Source organism: Mobula hypostoma, chromosome 18, assembly GCF_963921235.1.
Source record: "Mobula hypostoma chromosome 18, sMobHyp1.1, whole genome shotgun sequence".
NCBI lineage: Eukaryota > Metazoa > Chordata > Chondrichthyes > Myliobatiformes > Myliobatidae > Mobula > Mobula hypostoma.
In genome coordinates, this window is record NC_086114.1 from 17,148,988 (window position 1) to 17,176,783 (window position 27,796).

At 42.1% G+C, this 27,796-nt stretch overlaps 1 protein-coding gene across 5 annotated transcripts in view; it reads left to right on the forward strand.

The window, feature by feature from the left end:
• kcnma1a (potassium large conductance calcium-activated channel, subfamily M, alpha member 1a) overlaps positions 1 to 27,796 on the forward strand; it is a 960,366-nt gene that overhangs the window by 456,261 nt on the left and 476,309 nt on the right. For all 5 annotated transcript variants that reach the window (XM_063070509.1, XM_063070506.1, XM_063070507.1 and 2 more), the window contains exon 3: positions 17,886 to 17,947. In XM_063070509.1, the coding sequence (XP_062926579.1) occupies positions 17,886 to 17,947 (62 nt within the window). The remainder of the gene's footprint in view (positions 1 to 17,885; positions 17,948 to 27,796) is intronic.

The window sequence follows — 27,796 nt, forward strand, 5'->3', positions numbered from 1 at the left end:
GCTATGGTGCTGAATTCACGGGTTGCCCAGCAGAATGCTCACTGGTTTGATTTGATGCAAACAACGCATTTCACTGTATGTTTTGATGTACATGTGACAAAGGAAGCTAACCTAATCTTAAAATTCCATGGTACTGAAAGAGGTAGACTGTCGTGTCCTCTTGCTGTGATAGGATTATGATTAGCCCGAGGTCTGTTCAAGATCCTAACGGGTGTATAAAAATTCCTGAATCAAGCTTCTGTACCTCCTGATGGCTGGTAGTAGTGAGAAGATGGCATGGTCCAGATGGTGGGATCCCATTGTATGGACAGTCTTTGATATAAATTGGTAAATTAGTTTATTACTGTGAAAAAAATTGTCTTGCATACCATTCATACAGAACAATCATTACACAGTGCATTCAGGTGGTACAAAGTAAAACTATAAAAGAATGCAGAATACAGTGTTATAGAGAACGTGCAGTGCACATAGATGGTGAATGCAGTGTCATAATGAGGTAGATTGTGAGGTCAAGAGTCCATCTTATTTTACTAGGGATCCATTCAATAGACTTCTTGCAGTCTGATAGAAGCTGCCCTAGTCCTTTCCAGCACATGCACGGCCTCCAAATCAAAATAGTAATGATAAAATTGATGTTCATCTTATCTTAAGTTTGAGCATTATTAAATATGAAATATCTCAGCTTTGTATGCACTGAAAATGAGCCAGTAGATCTGTCAGAAATTTTATTTATTTTCTCAAGTCCCTTTTTCATAGCTGATCTATTTTTATTGCTATTTTCTTTACGATTGTTTTATTATTACTCGTTAAGTGTAATACACAAGGTGTCACAGTTAGGTGGCGATGAGCATGTCAGGTAGAAGTTGCAAAATAGAAGTAGATTTTTCTCTTTCAGTCCATAATACTTCTGCAAATTTGAGAAGAATTGCCGCTGTGAAGCCCATATCCATTACCTGGAATGATGTGGGTTGGATTGTATTATAAGGGTACAAATCTCTGAGATCAGTGAATGGTAGCAAATGACTGAAACTTGGTGATGATTAATGGTGCCCTTTGAAACCTGAAGTCTGTTTCTATCTTGTAACACCTGATCATCAATACATGGCCCCGAACTCCATGCCCTATAAATCAGGAAATAGTGCCATTGCATGGTCTCGACGACCATTGCTCAGAAACATTTGTGGTAACTGTGCATCCAGGGATTGGAGGCAGCTAGGTAGAAAAATAGAACAGCATTTACAATAGAACCTGGTGAGTAACTCTGCATTTTGATACTTTTGGAGGGACTGATATAGGGTGGGGCAAGTTAAACACTGGTCCACCTTGCATACTGGTTGGAAATACTTAGTAGTCAAGTTAAAATCAGAGCAGAGAGAAACAGAATAATTGTTTCTGGTCAGTGGCATTTTCACTGAAGGGTCTTCAAATTTAATATTTCAACCCATGTGAATAACCTCTATGCTGAACTGGTTCTTAAACCTATGGATTCACTTTGAAATATTCTACAACTCATGATCTCAATAATATGTATTTATTTCTTTCAAAATTTGCCCATTTTATCTTCCTTTGCCATCAGAAGAATCAGAATCTGGTTTATTGTCACCAGCATCTGTTGTGAAATTTGTTAACTTAGCAGCAGAAGTTCAATGCAATGCATAATATAGAAGAAAATTTAAAATAATAATAGATAAATCAATTACAGTAGATTAAAAAGCGTGCAAAAAACAGAAATAATATATATTAAAAAAGTGAGGTATTGTTCAAGAGTTCAATGTCCATTTAGGAATCAGATGGCGGAGGGGAAGAAGCTGTTCCTGTATCACTGAGTGTGTGCCTTCAGGCTTCTGTGCTTCCTACCTGATGGTAACAGTGAGAAAAGGGCATGCCCTGGATGCTGGAGGTCCTTAATAATGGACGCTGCCTTTCTGAGACACCACTCCTTGAAAATGTCCTGGGCACTTTGTAGGCTAGTACCCAAGATGGAGCCGACTAAATTTACAACCCTCTGCAGCTTCTTTTGGTCCTGTGCAGTTGCCCCTCCATACCAGACGGTGATGCAGCCTGTCAGAATGCTCTCCATGATATATCTATAGAAGTTTTTGAGTGTATTTGTTGACATACTAAATCTCTTCAAACTCCAAATGAAGTATGGTTGCTGTCTTGTCTTCTTTATAACTGCATTGATATGTTGGGACCAGGTTAAATCCTCAGAGATCTTGACACCCAGGAATTTGAAGTTGCTCACTCTCTCCACTTCTGATCCCTCCATGAGGGTAGCTATGTGTTCCTTCATCTTACCCTTCCTGATGTCCACAGTTAGCTCTTTTGTCTTACTGACGTTGAGTGCCAGGTTGTTGCTGTGGCACCACTCCACTAGTTGGCATATATCACTCCTGTATGCCCTGTCATCACCATCTGAGATTCTACCAACAACAGTTGTATCATCAGCAAATTTATAGATGGTATTTGAGCTATGCCTAGCCACACATTCATGGGTATAGAGAGAGTAGAGCAGTCAGCTAAGCACACACCCCTGAGGTGCCCCAGTGTAGATCATCAGCGAGGATTAGATGTTATCACCAACCCATACAGATTATGGTCTTCCGGTTAGGAAGTCAAGAATCCAATTGCAGAGGGAGGTACAGAGGCCCAGGTTCTGCAACTTCTCAATCAGGATTGTGAGACCACCGAGGTTTCGTCTCTCCGACAGCAAGCTGTTTACTTTACTGTTAACCTATGCTGAGCACCTCACATATATTTTAAATTATATTTTATTAAATTATTTGGGGTAATACTTTGTTTTATGTGATGTATGTATTGTTGGTGCACTGTGGTCCAGAGGACTGTTGTTTTGTTTGTTTGCATACATGTATAGTCAGATGACAATAAACTTGAACTTTTGCACATTGGTTGTCACTCTCGGTGTGTAGTTTTTTATTAATAATGCTATAGTTCTTTGTTCTATTGTGAACGCCTGTGAGACACTGAATCTCAGGGCAGCAGGTGATGACATGATGACATATATGTACCTTGATAATAAATTTACTTTGAAATTTGAAATGTTAACTTTGCATCTGTCCCAACTGATGCCGCCTGCCCTGCAGAGTATTTTCAACTCTCTCTGCTTTATTTCCGATTTCCACCATTGGCAGTATTTAGCTTTTGAATTATATTTTGATTGCAAAGTTCTGGTCCAAGTTCTATTTTCCTCAGGCTTTATAAACTTACTGCAATTTCATTTGATGTACAACATATTTATCATTCTGAGCTTTTGTACAGAGGATGGGATGATATAATGTGGTGTTTTCTACTAAAGTGTTGAATAATTATTAACATAGTTTCCATGGCTCCCGACAGAAGGAGATGTCCAGGAATTCATGATCCAAATACAACGCAGTCTAAAATATAAACCTTCTTTGCAAATTCATTGCTTGCTTAAAATGATTTGTGAGTCCCAGATCAAAAGTGTTTAGCACGACTTGCCAGCACATTGTCATTCTTTCTAAAAGATGCACAGAGTAAACTTCCAAAGAGGAGCAAGACCAGCATGCTCAGCTAGGTCACCAAGGCAAATCCAGCTGTAAAACCCTCAACAGTGAGCAACAGTGGGAATTTAAATCCTGTCTGATGATGCACTGCAGGGCTTGAAGTAACTTAATTGAGATTTTCCAAATTAGACACGGCTTTGATGCGCAATTAGTAAAATATTTCCTTTGCCCTACCAGGGGAGATGTTAGAAGCAGATATGATAGCAATGTATACCAAGCATTTATGCATGCAGATTCAATTTCAGACTTATTTATCAAAGCATACAGTGAAATGCACTATTTGCATTAACAACCGACACAACCAAGGATATGCACGGGACAGCCTACAAGTGTCGCCATCCATTCCAGCGGCAACATAGAATGCCCACAATGTTCGTCAGAACAACACAAGCAACAGCAATAATGAAGCCAAACAAGACAGCAACAAAACAAGCCCCTTTCTCACCCACCCACTCTCTCACACACACACACACACACACACACACACACACAGATACGTTTCTAGTAAAAAGTTCTTTTGCAATGTGTTTTGGTATCGGTTGCTGCCGTACTTGCAATAATTACATCATTTAGGTATTTCAAAGTTCCCAGTAAATTTGTTATCGAAGTACACATATGTCACCAGAAACAATCCTGAGATTCACTTTCTTGCTCTGTATCATATTCCTGATGCCAGTGGGAAGAAGAGAGCATGACCCGCGTGGTGGGGGTCGCTGATGATGGATGCTGCTTCCCTGCGACAGCACTCCATGTAGATGCGTTCAGTGGAGGGAAAGGCTTTACCCATGATAGACTGGGCTGTCCATAAGAAGTAATTTAGTTTACACCATGATTTCTTATCTTTGAAGGCCCAGAAACTGATCATCTACGTACTTCAAATGTAGGGAAAGAGGTATTTAAAAAGAAATGACTTTGATATCAGCACTGCAAATAATGAAGAGCAATTTAACTATAATTTGAGTAGGCCAGAGATTCATTCTGTTACGTTACGGGTGACGGCGAGACTCGGAGATGGAACACAGTGATTGTGGGCTTGAGTGTTTCTTTCTGAAGATAGGTGAGGTTTTTCAGTGATGTTGACAGCCCTAAAGAGGAACCAGCTCTGAACTATATTTAGTGCTGGGAGCTATTTACACTGCATCACTTATGTTTTGAAAATCTAAATGTATTCCTTTAGAATTCAGACTGAGAAAACGCTTCAGTTTGTGTGCAAGTGCTGTATCCTTGTCTGCTTATACCATCTGGCTTTCTGTAGAGCTAAATAGCAATCCTTCACAGACACCTGACCCAACAGCTGGAATGGTGGGATTGCCATTTGAGAGATTAAGCAAGCTAGACACATTCTATTAACTTTAGAAGAAAGAGATGAATTTATTGTAATTGTTGGATTCTGATGTTTTAATCCAAGGTTTCTTTCAGCAGTCGAGAAAGAGGCACAAAACTTGTTGCTTCATGATCATTCTATTAAGCATTGATAGAACAAAGCAAACAGGAGCAGAAGTCTTAAAGACAGAGAGACTAAAATACTAAGATTAAGAAGATGATGCTTGTACCGTATAGCCTACAGTATAATAAGGGACTACTTTATGTTTTAATAACACGTCATTGAATGTGCTATTAGGCGCATATTGAGCATGCGCTATTAGTTGCATATTGATTTGTATGTGCGTGCTGAGTTCGGATTCTGCCAGTAAAGAACCATGAAATTTAGCTTCTGTCTCTGGTGTTTTTATTAATAGCATTGTTGTGTAACCAGGCCACATACACAACATATTGGCGACAAGGTTAATGAACCTAAATCTTAACGGAATGCTGTGTTTTAGTTGATAATGACACTCGGAGGAAGAGCGCAAGGAACGAGCCAAGAAGCAGGAAAAGGAGGCAGAGCGAGGCCGGGAGTCCGAAAGGAAGCGGGAGCACAGCCGGGGTCTGGAATGTCGGGAGATCAAGAGACACAGTCGGAGCCACGGCATGTCCAGGCGAGACCACAGTCGGCGCTGACCCCCAGGGGCTGAGGGTCTGCTTGCCCCAGAAGGGAGATAAAAAGCAGCGACACACACATCTGGACAGAGTGCACTTGTGGTGCTAGCAAAAAGGACACGTGAGTCAAAAAGAAAACAAGGGGAAAATGGGGCTAAGTTAACATAACAAAGATGGTGATGATTGGAACCATTACGGCATTTGATAGTGGCATTGAAGACTGGGCAACTTACATTGAGAGAGTGGAGTTATATTGTGAGGCTAATGGTGTTAATGATGAAAAGAAAGCCGGTGTCTTACTCAGTATTATGGGAGTAAAAACTTACGAGCTGCTACGAAGCTTGTTAACCCCTGAAAAGCCAACTGACAAAACGTTCAAGCAAATAGTAGACACGCCCCAACAGCATTTAAGCCCCAAACCACTGGTCATTGCTGAAAGATTTAAATTTCACCAACGGAATCCGAGCAAAAATGAAAGCATTTCTGAATATTGTGCTGAATTGCGCAAATTATCAGAACATTGTCAATTTGGAGCTGGTCTATCGGACGCATTGAGGGACAGGTTAGTGTGTGGCATGCACTGTGAAACCACACAGAAGCAGCTCCTTGGTGAAAAAGACCTTACATTAGAGAAGGCGCTGAACATTGCAATATCAATGGAAATAGCAGCACGGGGTGCTTCAGAGATACAACAGAAATCTCTGGAATATGCTACGAATAAAGTGTCACTGAACAGAAATGAAGGAAAGAAATGTTACTGTTGTGGGAACGTGTCACATGACCCTGATGACTGTTGGTTTAAAGACAAAGAATGCAGAAACTGTGGCAAACAAGGCCACGCTGGCAGAGTATACAAAGCTAGTAAACAGCAGAAAAATGACAAAATACAGAGAAACAAGAAACCCCAGAAAGGAAAATACAACAATGTACACAAAATGGAAGAAAGTAGTTCTGATGAAAATGACTCAGACGAAAGTGAATTGCCTTGTCTGCAACTTCACAGTGTGAAAGAGACGGATGATCGAAGAGTAATAAGGATCACTCCACAAGTGACAGGCGTGAGACTGAAAATGGAGTTGGACACAGGTCAGCTTTAACAGTGATCTCTGTACATGACTACAAACGACTGTTTTCTCACATACCTCTGAAATGAACTAAACTACTGCTAAAGACTTACACAGGACAGAAATTGCGTCCCAAAGGTAAAATTGAGGTGACAGTGACCTACGGAGACAAAACACAGCAGCTGAACCTCTATGTACTGAAAAATGGAGGACCACCATTGCTGGGATGTGAATGGCTCAGAAAAATCCAGTTGAATTGGCACACCATCAAGGCACTAGATGTGTCAACAACGGAGGGCAACTCAGCGGGGAAGATATCCGCAGATCTCCTCTCATCCATTGTCGACTATTACAATGACAAGGAGGAGCTAGACAGCATCGATGATGAGGACGAACACATTATCCATGGCCACGACTTGGATGAAGATACAGAGGATGCAAGGGAGACAGATTGCCAATAAGCAGGATGATGAAGACTACCTGGAAGTAAAAGAGCTGATGTACCAGGAGAAATTGACATCTCTCAAAAGACAGCTACAGCAGTTACAGGAAGGCACTTTGCAGGAGTACCAGAAAGGATGAAGAAACTAGATCAACAATACAAGGAAAGAATATGAAATGCAGAGATTTTTCTGCATCTGGAGACAGAACAAGTGGAAAGGAATTTATATTAAAGAGAAGAAAGCAGTAGTGAATGAATTTGAAGATAAGAAGAATGAGTTAGAAGAAAAGAGAAAGATGATTGAGAATGAGAGGCTGACAATGGAACTCACAAGAGATTCTATGGAGGTAAAGCCAATAATGACTAGGAAACTAGGGAGGAGACCTAAAGACCCTGTTCCAATTACAGCCAAAAGATGAAAACCTGCACCTGTGCAGTTAAATTACTTGTTAACAGGTGATCAGATAATGGAAGATCTGCAAACTCTCAATAAGCTTAAACCTCTGAAAAGACCAGCAGCTCTGTCTTTTCCTGAGCATCTTCCCAGCACTCCTGCTGAATCATTAGCATAAAGATATGAAGCACGAATAGAAGATGGAAAATTGTATTACAATAAGAGATGGTATCATAAAGGTCAGGCTATCTATTTCAGATCTAAGGAGAATATGAAGATTGGCTGTGTAATTAGCTCAGTTGGAACAAATGAGATATGGGTAAGGAAAACAAGTGATAGCACAAAGATGCATATATATTTAGGACAGTTGCACAGAGGATTCTTCATTATACGGAGGCGATCTGCTGCCTAGAACTCTTAGCAAGTTGGAGGTGCACATCCTCTTAACTCCCTATGCTCAGGTCAACTTTTCATGACTTTTATATGGAAATCTGTATTAAAACAAACAAGTTTATTGACAGATGTTACCCGGAGAGGCAGAGAAGACCCCCTCAGAGACTTGAGTTATAAATGGGTCTTAGACCAAAAGTGAAAAAAAAAGGCTTGTTATAATTTGATATTATTATGTTACATTGTTATAATTTGATATTATTAAGTTACTAAGTAAACAAATGGTAGGTGTTTGTATGTTAAGGGTAAACATATTTGTTTAGCATAGTGCCCCAGTAAAAAAAACTGTTGATGCACTATTAAAATAAAAGGGGAGGAGTGTACTGTATAGCTTACAGTATAATAAGGGACTACTTTATGTTTTAGTAACATGTCATTGAATGTGCTATTAGGTGCATATTGAGCATGTGCTATTAGGCGCGTATTGATCTGTACGTGTGTGCTGAGTTCGGATTCTGCCAGTAAAGAACCATGAAACTTAGCTTCTGTCTCCAGCATTTTTATTAATAGCATTGTTGTGTAAACAGGCCACATACACAACAGTGCTGACCTCACGGTAGAGCTTTTTATACGCATAGGTAAGGGAAATTTCATTCAAATTTGTAGTTAAGTGTTAATCTATAAGATAGCTTATCCCTGAAGAAGCTGGCAGAGTCTGTCATCAAAACGTTGGTTATAATCAATACCTGTACCCAGCTGGAAGCCCAAGAAGTGTTTATTCATCATACACACTGGGAAAGCACTAGATCCTTTTTCAAGATAGCTTTCATTCAAATAACGCAATATTGAAAGATGCTTGCAGAAGCTAGCCACTAGGGTACACACTAACCTTACTTATACTTATTATGACCACTAGGGAGAGTATTATACTGTTACATGCATATAAGGAATTTAATAAAACACAAACTGATGTCATTAAACTGCAAAGAAAATAACATTAAACAGTCTAATCTAAGAATTAAGCAGTCAGATCCAAAATAATGTACACAATTCTATTGGGGTTTGTGAGGGTAGTTGTGAGGATGATGTTTCTTGTGGCTCGGGATAAACTTAGCCACACTCCAACCTTCGTGTTTAAGCAGAATGTTAAAAATCATATGGGAGATTGTGTGGGAATTTGTTGTGAGATAGAGCATCATGGTAGCAGAACAATTAGCGTACTGCTTTACAGCCAGCGACTTGGATTCAATTCCTGCTGATGTCTGTAAGGAGCTTGTATCTTCTCCTTGTGACTGCGTGGATTTCTTCCAAGTGCTTCAGTTTCCTCCCACATCCCAAAGACATACAAGTTACTAATTTAATTGGTTACTTGGGCATACTAGGGTGGTGTGGGTTCATTGGACTAATGGGCCTGCTACCGTTCTTTATCTCCAAATAGAAATAGATTAATCAGAATGTGAATGTTGAAGGATTTCAGCCCGAGATGTTAACAGTTTATTTCCCTCCATAGATGCTGCCTGATCTGCTGAGATCCTCCAGTACCCTGTGTGTGTTGCTCAAGATTCCTAGAGTGTGTGTGTGTGTGTGTGTGTGTGTACTCTCTTACGTTTACAAGGAGAGATTTTGTGAGAGTTTGTAACAGTTTCTGTTATTTCAGGCATTACATTTTTCTATATGTTATAGATTATGAAACACTTATTTCTGTGCTGTAGTGCTTTAATATAGCTAATAATTAAAAATCAGAATCAAATTAATTATCTGAGTTACAATAGTGAAATTAGTTGTTTTATGGCAGAAATACACGTGGCCAAGTGGTGAAGGCATTGGACTAGCGACCTGAAGGTCGTGAGTTCGAGCCCCAGCCGAGGCAACGTGTTGTGTCCTTGAGCAAGGCACTTAATCACGCATTACTCTGCGACGACACTGGTGCCAAGCTGTGTGGGTCCTAATGACCTTCATTGAACAACACTGGTGTCGTGGAGAGGGGTGACTTGCAGCATGGGCAACTGCCGGTCTTCCATACAACCTTGCCCAGGCCTGCGTCGTGGAGAGTGAAGACCTTCCAAGCGCAGATCCATGGTCTTGCAAGACTAACGGATGCCTTAAATAACAGTACAGAAGACCACATTGGTTTCTACTCCTGTACTTCCAGCTGTTATTGCTCATTGTGTTGTGCGTACAGAGATGCTCTTCTGTATACCAATGTTGATAATTTGAGTTACTGCTGCCTTCCTGTAAACTTGAACCAGTCTGGCTGTTCTCCTCTGAACGCTCTCGTTAACAAGATGTTTTTGCTCACAGAACTCACTGGATGTTTTTTTTTGTTTTTGTTTTCACACCATTATCTGTAAACTGCTGTGCATGAAGATTCCAGATCAGCAGTTTCTAAGATAATCAAACTTCCCCACCTGGCACCAAGAATCATTGCATGGTCAATGTCACTTAGATCACGGATCTTCCTCATACCGATGTTTGATTTGAACAGCAACTATGATTGGCTAATTAGATATTTGCATTAACAAACAGATGTACTAATAATGTGGCCACTCAGTGTACTTTTGAAAGTACAGGGCATTGAGCCTGATGGGGAACTGGCACAGAGGAGAAGTTGAGCCCAAGGTCATGTTGAATGGTAGAGCAGGCTTGAAGGACCAGACTGTTTTCTCTAGTGATATAGTAAACTTATACCTTGTCCTTGTATTAAAAAGTGCAAAATTATCTTTGTCACCGAGTTGGGATCACAGGCTCCAGGGAAATTTATTGAAAGAGCACAAGCGAAAAGGCTGTTCCACTTTGTGCATCTGAGATTATTTTTCACCAAGCTAAAAAGTTTGAGGGCTGATTTAGGCTTAGCCCTCAAAACCTATTGTGCTGGGTAGGGACACCATTTTCACTGGCAAGATGGCTGGTATCCAAATAACACAAACTAGAGATAATCGGCAAAATATTTGGCAGGAGGGTACTTTTTTTAAAAAAAGCTGTTTGTTATCCTCTTGGATGCACATTCTGAAAGGATATTGGCAGTCAGTTCAATAGCAGCTTTGAAAAGATAATTGGACATTATAGTTTTCAGGTCTGTAGGGAAGGGAACTAATTGAATCATTCATTTGGAGGGCTGCATAGATACAATTGGTTTTACCGATGCAATGAACTAAAACTCAAAGTAGTTGAAAATACACAGAGGTGCTAACTGAAGAGAGAAGATAAACTTACTTTTTTAGATTTGTCAGAATTAGTGCATCATAATGGCATAGAAGGAAGAAATTGGCCTATCGAATCTGTACCAGGAACCATTTGATGGAACGAGAAACTATTAGACTGATAGTGATGCTTGATGGTGTATTAATTGGAATAAGTATAGAAAAAGAGTTGCATTGCCACATCAAAAGGAAGGTACAGGTGAAGATAATAACTGAAAAAATAATAGAGGAGAAAAAATGGTAAAGGTGTGAAATAATGATTTTGCAGCAATCTTCTGTGTAGAAGTTCAATAAAGCATAAGCAGGGGATTGCTATTCACTCAATGGCAGTGAGGAGCTTAAAGTAATTAATTAAACTAAAGAGAAATGACTGGAGAAGAGGAATGAAATCCAACAGATTCATGTAACCCTGTCAGGCCCCATCCTGATGATCTACAAGTGGAGACTGCAGTGAGACTGAAGGAATTAGCTCTGACTTTTGAACTACTTAGTTTCTGGAACCATACCACCTGACTGGAAGGTGGTAAATATATCACCACAACTTAAATGAGGGAAAGAGGAAATATAGATCTATTGGTTCAATTAATCTGATGTCATGGAATATTTTTTGTTTGATTTTGTGAGTATGTAACTAGTCAGACAGATAAGGAGAAACCAGTGAAATGTAGCATGTCTAGATCTTTAATAGACAGATTTGTATTTAGATTTACTTATCACACGCACTTTGAAACTAACAGTGAAATGTGTTATTTGTGTTAACAATAAACACATCCAAAGATGTGCTAGGGGCAGACAACAAGTGTCGCCATACATGCTGGCAGCAACGTAGCATGTTCACAATGATTAGCAGAGAAACACAGAATGAAACAGAACATCTGAATAACAAGCCCCTCCCTCCCACCCATATGTGTGTGTGTGTGTATATATATATATACACACACAGAACATCTAAATAACAATGCAACAACAGTAGAACAAGCCCTTCCCTCCCACCCATATACATACACACACACACGCACGCATGCACACACACACACACTCTCTCACACACACACACACACACACACACACACACACTTATAACCCCAGTGCAGGCCTCCGGCCTTCAGCAAACCTGAATTCACAAACATTTCACCTTCTACTTTCCCAGCGGATCTGCACAGATTCACAGTCTTAGGTTCTGGACATCGGGACCCAGCCTCTGATAAAGCGCCTCATGAAATATTGTAACGTAAAGTGAAAGCTCATGGTTTGGGGTAATGTTAGCATGGATGAAGGAATGGTTAACAGAAAGCAGAGAATGGAAAACAACTTATTCTTTTTGACCTAACAGGCTGCTAATATTAGGTTTGAACAGGGGTCAGAACTGAGTTCTATGCTGTCCTCAGATGACATTTATATTTTTGAAGACATGACAGGGTGTAAAATACCTGAGTGTTTTTAGAGTTAGTGCCAAGTACATTTCTCTATTTGATTCTTGGGACGATGGGGTTGTTTTATGAGAAAAAGTTAAGGGAGAGAGGCCCACATTCACTCAGGTTAGAAGAATAAATTGATTGGATGGGCAAGACTCTGTGAGGTATTCATGAGCTAAACTCTTAGAAGCTGTTTCCTCTTGTCTACTATAAGCCTACTGACTCTCACAGCTGTCTGGACTATTCCTCTTCTCACCCTGTCTCTTGCAAAAACGCCATCCCCTTCTCGCAATTCCTCCGTCTCCGCCACATCTGCTCTCAGGATGAGGCTTTTCATTCTAGGATGAGGGAGATGTCGTCCTTTTTTAAAGAAAGGGGCTTCCCTTCCTCCACTATCAACTCTGCTCTTAAACGCATCTCCCCCATTTCACGTACATATGCTCTCACCCCATCCTCCCGCCACCCCACCAGGAATAGGGTTCCCCTGGTCCTCACCTACCACCCCACCAGGCTCCGGGTCCAACATATTATTCTCCGTAACTTCCGCCACCTCCAACAGGATCCCACCACTAAGCACATCTTTCCCTCCCCCCCCCTGCATTCCGCAGGAATCGCACCCTACACAACTCCCCTGTCCACTCGTCCCCCCCATCCCTCCCCACTGATCTCCCTCCTGGCACTTATCCGTGTAAGCGGAACAAGTGCTACACATGCCCTTACACTTCCTCCCTTACCACCATTCAGGGCCCCAAACAGTCCTTCCAGATGAGGCATCACTTCACCTGTGAGTCGACTGGGGTGATATACTACGTCCAGTGCTCCCGATGTGGCCTTTTATATATTGGCGAGACCCGACGCAGACTGGGAGACCGCTTGGCTGAACATCTACGCTCTGTCCGCCAGAGAAAGCAGGATCTCCCAGTGACCACACATTTTAATTCCACATCCCATTCCCATTCTGACATGTCTATCCACGGCTTCCTCTACTGTAAAGATGAAGCCACACTCAGGTTGGAGGAACAACACCTTATATTCTGTCTGGGTAGCCTCCAACCTGATGGCATGAACATCGACTTCTCTAACTTCCGCTAAGGCCCCACCTCCCCCTCGTACCCCATCTGTTACTTATTTTTATGCACACATTCTTTCTCTCACTCTCCTTTTTCTCCCTCTGTCCCTCTGAATATACCTCTTGCCCATCCTCTGGGTCCCCCCCCCTTGTCTTTCTTCCTGGACCTCCTGTCCCATGATCCTCTCGTATCCCCTTTTGCCTATCACCTGTCGAGCTCTTGGCTCTATCCCTCCCCCTCCTGTCTTCTCCTATCATGTTGGATCTCCCCCTCCCCCTCCAACTTTCAAATCCCTTACTCACTCTTCCTTCAGTTAGTCCTGACGAAGGGTCTCGGCCTGAAACGTCGACTGCACCTCTTCCTAGAGATGCTGCCTGGCCTGCTGCGTTCACCAGCAACTTTGTTGTGTGGTCCTCTTGTTGGAGTATCTTTTGATTAAAGATTAACCTTTTAGGACTGAGATGTCCTAAAAGGTGGGAGGAGAAGATGGCAGGGAGAGTTTTTTTCCTTCTCCCTTCTGCGTGAGATATGGGACTTTCGAGAGACTTTGAACTTTTTTTAACTGTGCCCATGGCCTGTTCTTCATCAAGTTATGGTATTGCTTGCACTGCTGTAACTATATGTTATAATTATGTGGTTTTTGTTAGTTTTTCAGTCTTGGTCTGTCCTGTGTTTCTGTGATATCACACCAGAGGAATATTGTATCATTTCTTAATGCATGCATTACTAAATGATAATAAAACAGGACTGCGTGTCCTCATAATCTAATCTAATCTAATGATGAAAACATTCACATGTTGTAAATCTGTACTGCAGTGAACTGTGGATATTCAGTGATAATCATACTGTAGATTGGTGAATACCAAGTGAATTAGATATGTGGAGACTGTGTGGGATTCAGTCCTGATCTCATTGAATGGTGAAGTAAGCTCAAAGGTCCACCTTGCACCCTTTACCATCAGTGGCCTAATGTCGGCTTACATTATGCAATTAGGTTATGACATTGATTATTTAGTCGCTGGTTGCTCTCAAATCAAGTTCATTTCTAGCAAGAGATTTGATTGTTATGACATGATTAATTGCATAGAATCATCAATCGTTCTAACTCAAAATTTGGAAATGTTAGATAGTTTTATTGTTGTTCTGCTTCTTACTGAGATGGAAACATAGAGCTGGATCAGGGATAGAACCTCCTCCTCTTCATGGACACACCGCTCTGGTCTTCTGCCTGCTCTGGATCTCTTTATTGCTAACTGCCGACGGGACATCAACCGTCTCGACTTCACCACACCTTGTTCCAATTCCAACCTCACTCCTTCCAAACGCTCTGCTCTCCACTCCCTGCGCACTAATCCTAACCTTATTATAAAACCCGCCGATAAGGGGGTGCTGTTGCAGTCTGGCGTACTGACCTCTACCTTGCCGAGGCACAGCGTCAACTCGCGGATGCCTCCTCTTATTTACCCCTCGATTATGACCCCACTAAAGAGCACCAGGCCATTGTCTCCCACACCATCACCGACTTTATCCGCTCAGGGGATCTCCCATCCACTGCTACCAACCGTATAGTTCCCACACCCCACACTTCCTGTTTCTACCTCCTATCCAAGATCCATAAACCAGCCTGCCCAGGTAGACCTATTGTCTCAGCTTGCTCCTGCCCCACCGAACTTATTTCTGCATATCTCGACACTGTTTTATCCCCCCTTGTTTAATCCCTTCCCACCTATGTTCGTGACACTTCTCTCCCCACTTCTCTTTCTCTCCAGGCTTCCCAACTCATGATCCTCTCCCTTCTCCAGCTCTTAGATCCACCCCTCCCCTCCTGTCTTCTCCTATCATTTCAGATCTCCCCCTCCCAAATCTCTTACTATCTCTTCTTTCAGTTAGTCCTGATGAAGGGTCCCGGCCCGAAACATCGATTGTACCTCTTCCCACAGATGCTGCCTGGCCTGCTGCGTTCCACCAGCATTTTTTGTGTGTGTTGTCAGGGATAGAATATTTGTTTTCTTTTTAATCTTTGTTTAAGTTTGGTGGTCTTTTACTGACCCATCAGCTGACGGTGCCCCTCCACCTGACACAATGGGGTGCTGGGAACGGACCCAAATGCAAGACACAGACACTGAAGTACAAGGAACAGGACTTGACTAGAGTAAGGACGTGACAGGATTTAAGCAAGGAGCAGGGACAAGAGTGCAGACTTGGGCTAGGGGAAGTGGGACCAGGACTAGGAACTATGGACTAGGAGACAAGGTTTGGACTCCGAGCCCGAGACTGGACAAGGAACCAGAACCTGGGTCTTGCCTCGGGCTCGGACCCCAGAACCAGGCAAGGACATGACTTGGCTGCCGGCTGGGGTCTTGGGTCTTGAGCTTGGCTGCGGGATCGTCGAGGCTAGGGTTCTTGGAGCTTGGCTGCGGGATTATCGAGGCTAGGGTTCTTGGGGTCCTCCAACCAGGCCTAGAGATCATGAATGGTTCATTAGCCTTCCATCAGCAGGTTGCTCCAAGGGGGACTGACAAGACAAACCAGCAGTCCACACTCAATCCCAAGGCTACTTATATTGCAAGCCTGAAGGTGGGAATCAGGTGCCAATGATGAACTCAAACAAGGGACAGCTGGAAGACCCAGAGTCCTGAGTCCACGGACTGGACTGTGAACCGGAATATGGACTTCATGGACCGGACCATGACACCAATTTGTCCTAATTTCCTGCTTTCAGCCCATATTTTTCAAAGCTCCTCCCCTGCAATGATCAAACCCCATGCTTCTTAAATAATACCTTTGCACCTCTCTCAACCACTTTGTCTGACAGCTCATTCCAATATACTCACCATCCTTTGGAGCTCATTCCATATACTCACCACCCTCTGCATGAAGATGTTGCCCCTTGGGTCTCTTTTTAATCTTTCCCCTCTCACCTTAAATCTGTGTCCCCTAGTTTTGGACTCCCTTATTCTCGGGAAAACAGTTACAATGCACCTTATTTATACCACTTATAATTTTAACCATTTCCATAACATTTACACTCATTGTCCTACATTCCAAGAAATAATGAACTGGCCTGGCCAACCTCTCCCTATAGCTCAGGCCCTCTAGTTCTGGCAACATCCTCGTAAATCTTTTCTACCCTCTTTCCAGTTTAACCATGTATGTCCTATAACAGGGCAGCCAAAGCTCTGTGCAGTACTCAGATTCAGATTTTTTTTAAATCACATATACATTGAAACATACAGTGAAATGCATCATTCATGTTAACAACCCACAAACCCAAGGGCTGCCCACAAATGTTGCCACATATTGGGGTGCCTACATAGCATGCCCATAATGTTCCACAGAACAACACAAGCAGCAGCAACAAGACAAGAGAACAAAAGCAAAACAAACCCCTTTCCCATTCCATCCCATCCCATCTCCTCTCCTCCCCTCCCCTCCCCTCCCTCCCTCCCACCCACCCACCCAGACAGGCTGCCTCCTGGCCTCTAGAGTGTAATCTCATCAATGACCTGTACAATTGCAATATGATGTCCCAGTTCCTATAGTCAGTGCTCTGACTGGTGAAGCCAGTGTGCTAAATACCTTTCTTACCACTTTCTCAAACTGTGACACCATTTTCAACAACCTATGAACCTATGCAATTGGGCTTCTCGATCCTTCTGTTTTCTTATGTGCCTTAGTGCCCTACCATTCATAGTATATTTATTTAATTTTTGATATACGAAATAGGCCCTTCCATCCCTTCAAGCCACACTGCCCAGCAATCCCCTAATTTAATCCTAGCCTATTTACAATGACCAATTAACCTACCAACCAGCCCGTCTCTCGATTGTGGAAGGAAACTGGAGCACCCGGCAGAAACCCACGTGGTCACGAGGAGAACCTTACAGCACTAAGGTTACACAATTGAACCCTGGTCACCTGAACTGTAAAGTGTTGTGCTAACCACTACACTACCATGCCACACTGGCCAATTCTGGTTTGTCTTTCCAAACTACATCGTCTCACACTTAGCTGCATTGCTTCCTCCTGAAACAAAATGCATGTTTGTTGCTATACGACAAATAACCAACACATGTAAAAAATACATAACATTTGTAATGCCTTTTGCTTTTTTCCCCCTTCTTAGTTCAAACCAAAAGAGTTAAAGTGCTATTAATGACTGAAATATAAGGGGAATAAAATATTGTTTGTGATAAGGTCACCTTGGCAAAATATTGGTGCACTATATCAGTACCTTAATCATCATAAAGAAAATATTGATTGGAAGTCAATGTTGATAAAGACATCAGCGTTTCTTCCTGATCATGTGTGTAGCTTGCTTCTACTCTGAATGACAAAGTTTTCCCGATGTCCTAACAAACCTTCCTCTCTCTCTTTTTCAGGTGGTCTTGGTGTTTGCCCTCAGCATTGGTGCACTTGTAATATACTTCATAGATTCTTCAGAGTAAGTACCGCACTACTATCAACTAAGCCGTCGCCAAAAATGCCGTCGTTTCGGTACAGAGTTTCTTACAGAGGGATAATTTCTGAACCATTACAAACGTTAATGTTCACGACTGTAAACGACCTGCAAATTATCTTTTTTCTTCCCTTCTTTGTGATTTTCAAATGATTTAAAAATATAAAATCCATCATTTTGGGAATATTACCCTTTGCCGTGTCTCCTCTATTTAGGACTTATTTATTTCAGGTTAGAAATGCAGTTCAAAGTTAGCAAATTGATTTTTGTTCCTCTCATAATTTGACACCAGCAGTTTATCCTTATTGAAATGTGCTTACTTCGAACAGTTGCATTGCTTGCAAAACCTTTATTGCCCACATAGAAGTGTTTTGTTTGGATGTCTCAAGCTGATGCATTAATGTAAATAATCGAGGTAGAATAGGGTGAAGAATGCTATTTAAGATATTGCACATTGTGGCCTGCAATGTGCAAACTGAGGGAGATGTACATTCAAAAATAGTTTGATGTTAGCTTGTAAAGCAGAGTTTTTAAATACACCAGCCAAGAAGTCCAGGAGTGTTAACAACCAGATAGTTTATTCAATGATTTGTGGGTCAACCTGCCTCCATGTAAGAGTGCATTGTTACTTGGTTAAAAATATTGGAAACATTCAGTGCTTGTGAAAAGAGAAACAGTAACTATGTTTCAGATTGGCATTTCTGATCAGAACTTGAAGCCAGAGGCTAGAGGTTAATAGAACTGATTTTAAAAAGACGGAGGATGGAAGGTATTGAGAAGAGGAAAGTAAGGCCATTGTTAGGATTTTTCTACTAAGTGGTCTCTGGCTGTGTTCTGGTTGTCAGTGTTTAACTTCTCTGTTCCCACACTGCACGTCGATCCCAAATATCATTCATTCCCACCTGCTACAGGCAAGGCAAAACCTCCAAATTACTTTTCTCAAAGGCTGCTTTGCACAGTTTTGGCGGAGGCAGGACGCCTGCAGGGAATATGGGCACTCGGGGAATATGAAAGTTGGGTGGAGATGAGCATCAGATGAATGGGTTTGCTGAACAGTTTCAGTACATGACAGAGCAGATTTCAGGTGCTCTGAGGATATTCCAGGTTCTTCGGGTCAATTAAATGAAACAGGGTAATGGCACAAGCAAAAAAAAGGGCAGGAATGAGACAGTTATAAAGCAGATGGTTCCAAAGGATGGTAGGTACTGAGTCTGCTGTTGCTGTTAACATCCCTTGTTACCTCGCAAGGTGACACATCCATGGGATTTTCTTATAGACTTGGATTATTTAACAATCCACTGAAATTCCAGCTTAGAGTAAATAGAGGTGATCATAACATCCTGCTCTTCTTGCTGAGCTGCTGCTCATAGTTTTGATTGTAAGCTTTCAGAAAATACTGTACCGGAATCTCACTAGCAGTTTAAATTTGCTTTTTGATGGACTGCTCTTTCAAGAAAGACTTCTACAGCTTTCAGCATCAAAGGAGCATGTTACCAACTCAGCTCCTCAGCCCAAGAAGGTCAGGGATTCCTCAAAAAGAATCTAAACTTGGCAACAAGCTGTTGGTGGAATTGAACATAACAAGTGATATCATCAAAACTCTGAAATGAATGTGCTTTTTATTCCACTGGTGAAATATATATATTTAACTGCAGGAAAGGTTGATCTAACAATGCAAACTGTGAAGGAAACTAATGAGACGATGCATTGTGTTGTGGATGAAATGTTTCAGTCCTTTGTTGAGTTTTTCATAGCTCAAGAGAAGGGGAATAAATATCGTGAATGTTACCCTTTTGGAAACACAAAATATCTGGGTTTTATTGTACTTAATCATGACTTTGTCAAACCGATCTTCTGATGAGGAACTGCACAGGTTACTGAACTTTTTAGAAAAGGAGAGATGCACAAATGTCATTAATGCTACTTCATTCGATTTTTCTGTTTCCGGCCTGCACATCAGTCCCTGATATCATACATTACCACCTGCTGAAGGCCAGGCAAAACATCCAAAGTATTTTTCTCATTGGCTGCTTTGCACAGCTTTGGCAGAGGCAGGGTGCAGTGGCTGGAATGCTGGAGGGAATATAATGTTTTCTTCGCCACCCTCCATCCCCAAAGAGAATCTGCAAACCTAAAAAATAGAACCTGCCATCAAAATAAAAATCTAACACCAGCTCTTTTTCCCGTTCATTTCTTTAAAAAAATCAAATTATTAGTTCATCAAGGTAAGATATGCATGCTTTTGATTTACTTTGCTAATTGTACTAAACTTGTTTGCATAGCTGAAGAATGTAGTAATTTTAGACTCTAGTTCTCAATAGGATTGCAGTTGGAGTACATATGCATGCAGTACCTCACACCCCCTTCTGTTTGGACTCTCCTATTGGATTTCTTAGCATTAAATTCTCTTCATTTAGTCCTTTCTGTTGTAAAACTCACCTGAAGAGATTTGCTGCTTTGCAAATATTTTCTATAGATAGCAAGTAGCACTGCATGAACAAAATAGATGGCTGTCATTTACTTTAGCTGAGTGGTTTAAATTGTTTGAAAAGATTTATGTTATGGTGCTCTTGACGTGCTTGGCACAACTTTGAAGAGGCAGTACAAAAGCAAAACACTACAGTTGCAGGCAGTCTGAGATAAAAACATAATGCTGGAAATAATCAACATGCCGCTCAGTATCTGTGGAAAGGGAAACTGAGCTAATGTTTTATTCCTAGTTTGGATGGAAAACCGTTGACCTGAACCTTAATACTGGTTTTTTTTTTCTCTTTCTGCTGATGTTGCTTTGTCTGTTTTCAAAACATCTTTGAAGAGTTTCAGTGATTTTGGATAATCTTTGTAGGGCAAAGGATCCCAGGAAATACAAGCTGAGTAGTGAAATTGTTACCATAAATTTTCCTAAATAGTGGAGGACAAGACTCTTCTGGCAAATACCATGAAAGGATCTCTTTCCACCACCCAATACCTTCCCCACCTTTTCACCTGTTGTCTTAGAGCTTGTCCCCTGAACTATTGATTAGTTACCTAGTAAGAAGCCATAGCCAACTCTCTTCCATTCTGTTGTGTAATGCATCTGAATAAGGCAGTGTTAGCAGTGAGGAGGATGCTAAGAGGATGCAGGGTGACTTGGATAGGTTGGGTGAGTGGGCAAACTCATGGCAGATGCAATTTAATGTGGATAAATGTGAAGTTATCCACTTTGGTGGCAAAAATAGGAAAACAGATTATTATCTGAATGGTGGCCGATTAGGAAAAGGGGAGGTGCAACGAGACCTGGGTGTCATTATACACCAGTCATTGAAAGTGGGCATGCAGGTACAGCAGGCGGTGAAAAAGGCGAACGGTATGCTGGCATTTATAGCGAGAGGATTCGAGTACAGGAGCAGGGAGGTACTACTGCAGTTGTACAAGGCCTTGGTGAGACCACACCTGGAGTATTGTGTGCAGTTTTGGTCCCCTAATCTGAGGAAAGACATCTTTGCCATAGAGGGAGTACAAAGAAGGTTCACCAGATTGATTCCTGGGATGGCAGGTCTTTCATATGAAGAAAGACTGGATGAACTGGGCTTGTACTCGTTGGAATTTAGAAGATTGAGGGGGGATCTGATTGAAACGTATAAGATCCTAAAGGGATTGGACAGGCTAGATGCAGGAAGATTGTTCCCGATGTTGGGGAGGTCTAGAACGAGGGGTCACAGTTTGAGGATAGAGGGGAAGCCTTTTAGGACCGAGGTTAGGAAAAACTTCTTCACACAGAGAGTGGTGAATCTGTGGAATTCTCTGCCACAGCAAACTGTTGAGGCCAGTTCATTAGCTATGTTTAAAAGGAAGTTAGATATGGCCCTTGTGGCTACAGGGGTCAGGGGGTATGGAGGGAAGGCTGGGTTCTGAGTTGGATGATCAGCCATGATCATAATAAATGGCGGTGCAGGCTCGAAGGGCCGAATGGCCTACTCCTGCACCTATTTTCTATGTTTCTATGTTTCTATGAACACTGGAATAGCTTTGTCAATGATCTGATCAATAGGAGGCTTACAAATGCACCATTTCCATAAATCACTGCCATATTACAGTGAATGCAATTGGGAAATAATTATTTTCAGTTTAATGTACTGTTGTGGAGCAGAGAAGCAGATGGTTGAAAGAAGTGAATTGGTAAACTGAGGCCCCAGAAAAAAGTCATAATCGCCGATTTCCTGCTGAGCTACTGGCCTGGCACGAACACAGTCAGTCCAGGTACTGCCTAGAATCGAAGGGAGAGGCGCAGTCTTGGGACGGCCCTGTCCTTCAGTTCAATAGTGTTGTGTGAGAGGCTGAGAGCATGGGGAATTAAAGTACCATTTTCCCACCTAATGAAGGATGTCACCCATTCTTTGCTTGATCTATCCGTATTGTGGACAAAATTACATATTGACCACTTCCATTGCTTGCATGATATATTTTGTCCCACTTTGCAGAATGATTCCTGAACATGCTCATTGGTCCAGATGTCCGTAATATTCTCAGGGGACTGAACAGGGAACCATCTCTTGCTCCATTGCAGAATCTTACCTACAATGGGTGATATAATATTACCATGAGTGTTAACTATCCAAATTTGTTACTGAGTAAATGATCAGGTGATAATCAGAAGCATGGCATCTCTTGTTGTAGAGAATGAGGAAATTTAGCCATTGCTGGTCTAAACAACACTTTCCGTGGCAGCAATGTGGCCTGCCTCCCTCGCTAGCCCGGTAGCATGATTTCAGAAGGGTTCAGAAAACTATCAGAATCAGTGTGTTTCATACATGCAGGAATGCCTTTGGAAGACTGGATTCCAATTGACAATGTTTAATTAAAGTCTGATGTTTAATTATGCATCAAAACTCTCCCTTTAGTTCTGATGCATAATTAAACCAATTATGGTCCACAGTAAAATATGTCATATTAAACTGGGATACAATGTCAGTAAACGAGTGAATTTCAAACATTTTTAGTAGGAGTATAAGTGTGATCACTTGAGTCGAGTATGATGTTCTCCCAAGGAGTTATTGCCTTAATGGAGAATGCCTATGTGTGGCTTTGTTAAAATGTGTGGAGGTTGATGCAAGGACAGCGATCATACGGTCCCTGACAGATCAGGATCAGACTCCAATAGCATGGCATCCAAGATGAGCTGGGAACCCTTCACTGCTGAAGCATTCATCTGCCTTCACTGCCGTTGTGATGCGTCATTATCTTCCGCCAGCTCCACCACTGAGGTCTCGGTTGGATTGCACTTTGTCTGGAATCTCTCCTTGGACCTTTTCACCTTGGGCGACCCTACCAGGAGCTAAGCTCCAGTTGGCATTACATGTTGTGACAGCATTAAGAGTTCCTAAATCATGGACGTGACCACTACGTAATATTTCTCATAATCTCAGTTCTCTATAAAATTGATCGATAACTCTGAGCTGTCACATCTGCTGAAGTGCAGTAATGCATTCAGTTGCATGTTGCAACAAAAATGAAGTGGATTTTCTGACAAAAAGTGGTAGCTTTATTCACACCTTTAATATACAAAAATCCTGTTTCTGCTGTTAGCTCATTTAACAGTTATTACCTACTGATACATTTCATATCTCTACATAATGCACTTCAGGTTTCTTGTAGGAGTCTGTCTTTATGTGGTTCATTATAAAAGTACTGCTGTAACTTAATAGTTATTAAAATTTTGTGTGCGTTTGTGTTTTTTAAGAAACAGCACCATATATTAACGAAGATGATAGATTTAAGATCATTCCAATAAAACTAGGCTGCCATGACAGTTTATAGAAGATTATGTAGCATCTAAAGATCTGAAAGATGCCAGGGAATGGAGCGGGTGAAGGGAACAGATAGGGGTGAAAGGGATATCTCCACAAACTTTAGAAGGTGTTAATAGTCGAATTGTTGATTAATTGAAATGCTGCTTGTTGTACATGAGAGAGAGACAGAGTACAGAAAGGAACCTAAACAAGAGATTCTGCAGATGCTGGAAATCGAACATAACACACAAAATGCTGGAGGAACTCAGCAAATCAGGCAGCATCTATGGAGGGGAATAAACAGTCATTGTTTCGGGCCGAGACTTTTCATCAGGACTGGAAAGGAACAGAGCAGAAGCCAGAATAAGAAGGTGTGGGAAGGGGAAGGAATACAAGCTGGCAGGTGATAGGTGAAACCAGGTGTGTGAATAGGGGAGGAGAGTGGAATGAAATAAGAAGCTGGCAAGTGATAGGTGGAAAAGGTGAAGGGTTGGAGAAGGAAGAATCTGATAGGAGAGGGCAGTGGACCATGGAAGAAAGGGAAGGAAGAGGGGCACCAGAGGGAGGTGCTGGGCATGAGAGGAAAGGTGGTGAGAAGGGAACCAGAGTGGAAAGTGAAAAAAGGGAGAAGGGGAGGGGGATAAATTAGGCTTTGAAATGTCAAATGGCACAGTGGTGATAGATTTGCTGCCTCACAGCTCCAGCGACCTGGGTTGAAATCTAAACACAAAGTACTCTGCAGATGCTGGGGTCAAAGCCACACTCACAACGTGCTGGAGGAACTCAGCAGGTCGGGCAGCGTCCGTGGAAAAGATCGGTCAATGTTTCGGGCCGGAACCCTTCATCAGGACTGTAGAGGGAAGGGGCAGAGGCCCTATAAAGAAGGTGGGGGGAAGGTGGGAAGGAGAAGGCTGGTAGAATTCAGGTGGAAAACCAGTAAGAGGAAAGATAAAGGGATGGGGGAGGGGAGGCAGGGAGGTGATAGGCAGGAAAGGTGAAGAAAGAATAGGGGAAAACACAATGGGTAGTAGAAGGAGGCGGAACAGTGAGGGAGGTGATAGGCAGCTGGAGGAGGGGGCAGAGTGACATAGGGATAGGGGAAGGGAGGGGGAGGGAATTACCAGAAGTTGGAGAATTCAATGTTCATACCAAGGGGCTGGAGACTACCTAGACGGTTATATGAGGTGTTGCTTCTCCAACCTGAGTTTAGCCTCATCATGGCAGTAGAGGAAACCATGTATGGACATATCTGCCCCTTTATCTATCCCCTTACTGGTTTTTCACCTGGAACCTACCAGCCTTCTCCTTCCCACCCTCTCCCCACCTTCTTTATAGGGCCTCTGCCCCTTCCCTCTACAGTCCTGACGAAGGGTTCCGGCCCGAAACTTGGACTAATCCTTTCCACAGATGCTGCCCGACCTGCTGAGTTCCTCCAGCGTGTTGTGAGTGTTGCTCGGTTGAAATCTGATTTCCAGTGCAGTCTGTGTACGGTTTTCACATTCTTCAGCCGGGATCCCCTTGGGGTTCTGGTTTCTTCACGTGACCCAGAGATCTGTGGTTTGACCAGTTATCTGGCCACTGTAAATTCTCTCTAGTGGGTAATAGAATTGTGGGCATCGATGGGAATGTGGGAAGAATACGTTCAGTAGCCACTTTATTAGATACAGAAGTGTACCTAATAAAATGGTCACAGGAGTGGAACCCATTGTGGTCTTCTGCTGTTGTAGCCCATCCACTTCAAGGCTCGATGTGTTGTGCGCTCGGAGATGCTCCTGAGTTACTGTCGCCTTCCTGTCAGCTTGAACTAGTCTGACCATTTTCCACTGACCTCTCTAATTAACAAGGCTTTAACACCCACAGAACTACTACTCACTGGATTTTTTTGTTTGTTTTTGCACAATTCTCTGTAAATCTTGAAGACTGTTGTGCATGAAAATCCCAGGAGATCAGCAGTTCCTGAGGTATTCATACCCTGTCTGTTACCAGCAATTATTCTATGGTCAAAGTCACTTAGATCACACTTCTTCCTCATTCTGATGTTTCGTCTGAACAACAATTGAACCTCTTGACCATGTCTGCGTGCTTTTATGCATTGAGTTGCTGCCACATGATTGGCTGATTAGACATTTGCATTAATGAGCTGGTGTATTGGTGGCCACCGATTGAAGTCCACACCGGGACTTGGGGGTCAGAGGTGACAAGTGAATGCAACCTTATCAGACTGGCTGTAGAATCACGTGCATAACACATCCCCAGGAGAGAAAGCGATGGAAAATGAGTTTGTATTTAGAGGAAAATTATCTTCATTTTGTTTTTAATAAATAAAAATGTTTTTATTTTGTGGGCCTTTTCAGATTGAAGGTTAGGAAGGGCAGAGTGCATCCTTTAAAGAGATTCTTCCTGCATCTATTGAACAAATCTTTTTTAGCCTCAGCGTGAGAGGGAATGAACAGGAGGACAGAGCAGTGAGTAGAATTTATAAATGAGTCTATAAGGAGATGATCCTGGACCTGTGGAAGATAAAGCAGCTTCCTTTAAGGTAAAAATATTTATTTAAATAATTTTTGCGATTTCCACGCTGCAGGCTAACAGGTGAGTCTCGGGGTGGGGGGGGGAGGCGTGTTTCAAAGTAAAATAGAGCCAAAATCTGCAAAATAAAAACAGAAAATGCTAGAAATCTGCAATATGACAGGGCATAATTTTAAGGTGATTGCCAGAGGTGGGATATGTCAGAGGTAAGTTTTTTTTTTACACAGAATGGTTCATATTTGGTATGCCCTGCCAGGGGTGGTGGTAGAAGCTGATACATTAGGAGCATTTAAGAAACTTAGGCACATGAATGATAGAAAAATAGAGGGCTAAGTAGGAAGGAAGGGGTAGATTGATCTTAAAGTAGGTTAAAAGGTCAGCAGAATATTGTGGGCCAAAGGACCTGTACTGTCCTGTGTTGTTCCACTCAGCAGGTCACGTAAAATCTGGGTTTCTATCCCAGAGAATAGTTTCTTCCTGACAGGTTTTTTTTAATCCTAGAAGAATCATTCCCTGAGACATGCAGGCCCCTATGCATTGTGCTTGCTCAGCAATGTCCATGGTGGAAATTACTAATGGCAGCATAATGAAATTCTTGTTACAGTGCATGGAAATGGTTTTGGTGCTTAGCAAACTGTGCAGATATCAAAGGCTAAAATAATATCTCATCAGTTTAACCTCATTTCTGCGTGCCATGGTAGCGTACAGTTAGCATGACACTACCATAGCTCAGGGCATCGGAATTTGGACTTCAATTCTGGTGCTGTCCATAAGAAGTTTGTACGCTCTCCACATGACTGCGTGGATTTCCTCCAAGTGTTGCACTTTCCTCCCGAAGTCCAAAGACATACCAGTTAGTAGGTTAATTAGTCATTCTTTTGTCCTGTAATCAGGGTTAATTTGGATGGTTGCTCGTTGGATTGGAAGTTCCATGCTGTATCTCTAAATAAATAAAGAGACTTAACATTCTAAGAAATAGTTTGTTCAGTATGTGCCATGTCATATGATGTAGGTGATCATGACCATAATTACTCTTGGCAAATTTTGCTACAGAAGGAGTTTGCCATTGGTTTCTTCTGGGCAGTGTCTTTACAAGAGGGGTGACCCCAGTCTTTATCAATACACTTCAGAGATTGCCTGCCTGGCATCAGTGGTCGCATAACCAGGACTGGCGACATGTACCAGCTGCTCATACGGCCATCCACCACCTGCTTCCATGGCTTCGCGTATCCCAGATCGGGGGGCGGGGCGGGGGATAAGCAGGTACTACACCTTGCCCAAGGGTGAACTGCAGGCTAGCAGAGGGAAAGGAGCACCTTGCACCTCCTTTGGTAGAGATGTATCTGCACCCCGCCACTTAATTCCAAGAAATACAAAACTTTTAAAACATTTACATTGTATGGATGGGTATTTAAATCAGGGGACAAATGAAAAACATAAATAAAAACAAAGACCGCTGGAAATCATCAGCAGGGCGGGCAGAATCTGCGGACAAGAATAAAGTTTTCATTTTATTCAACTTGGAAAGTTAACTCGG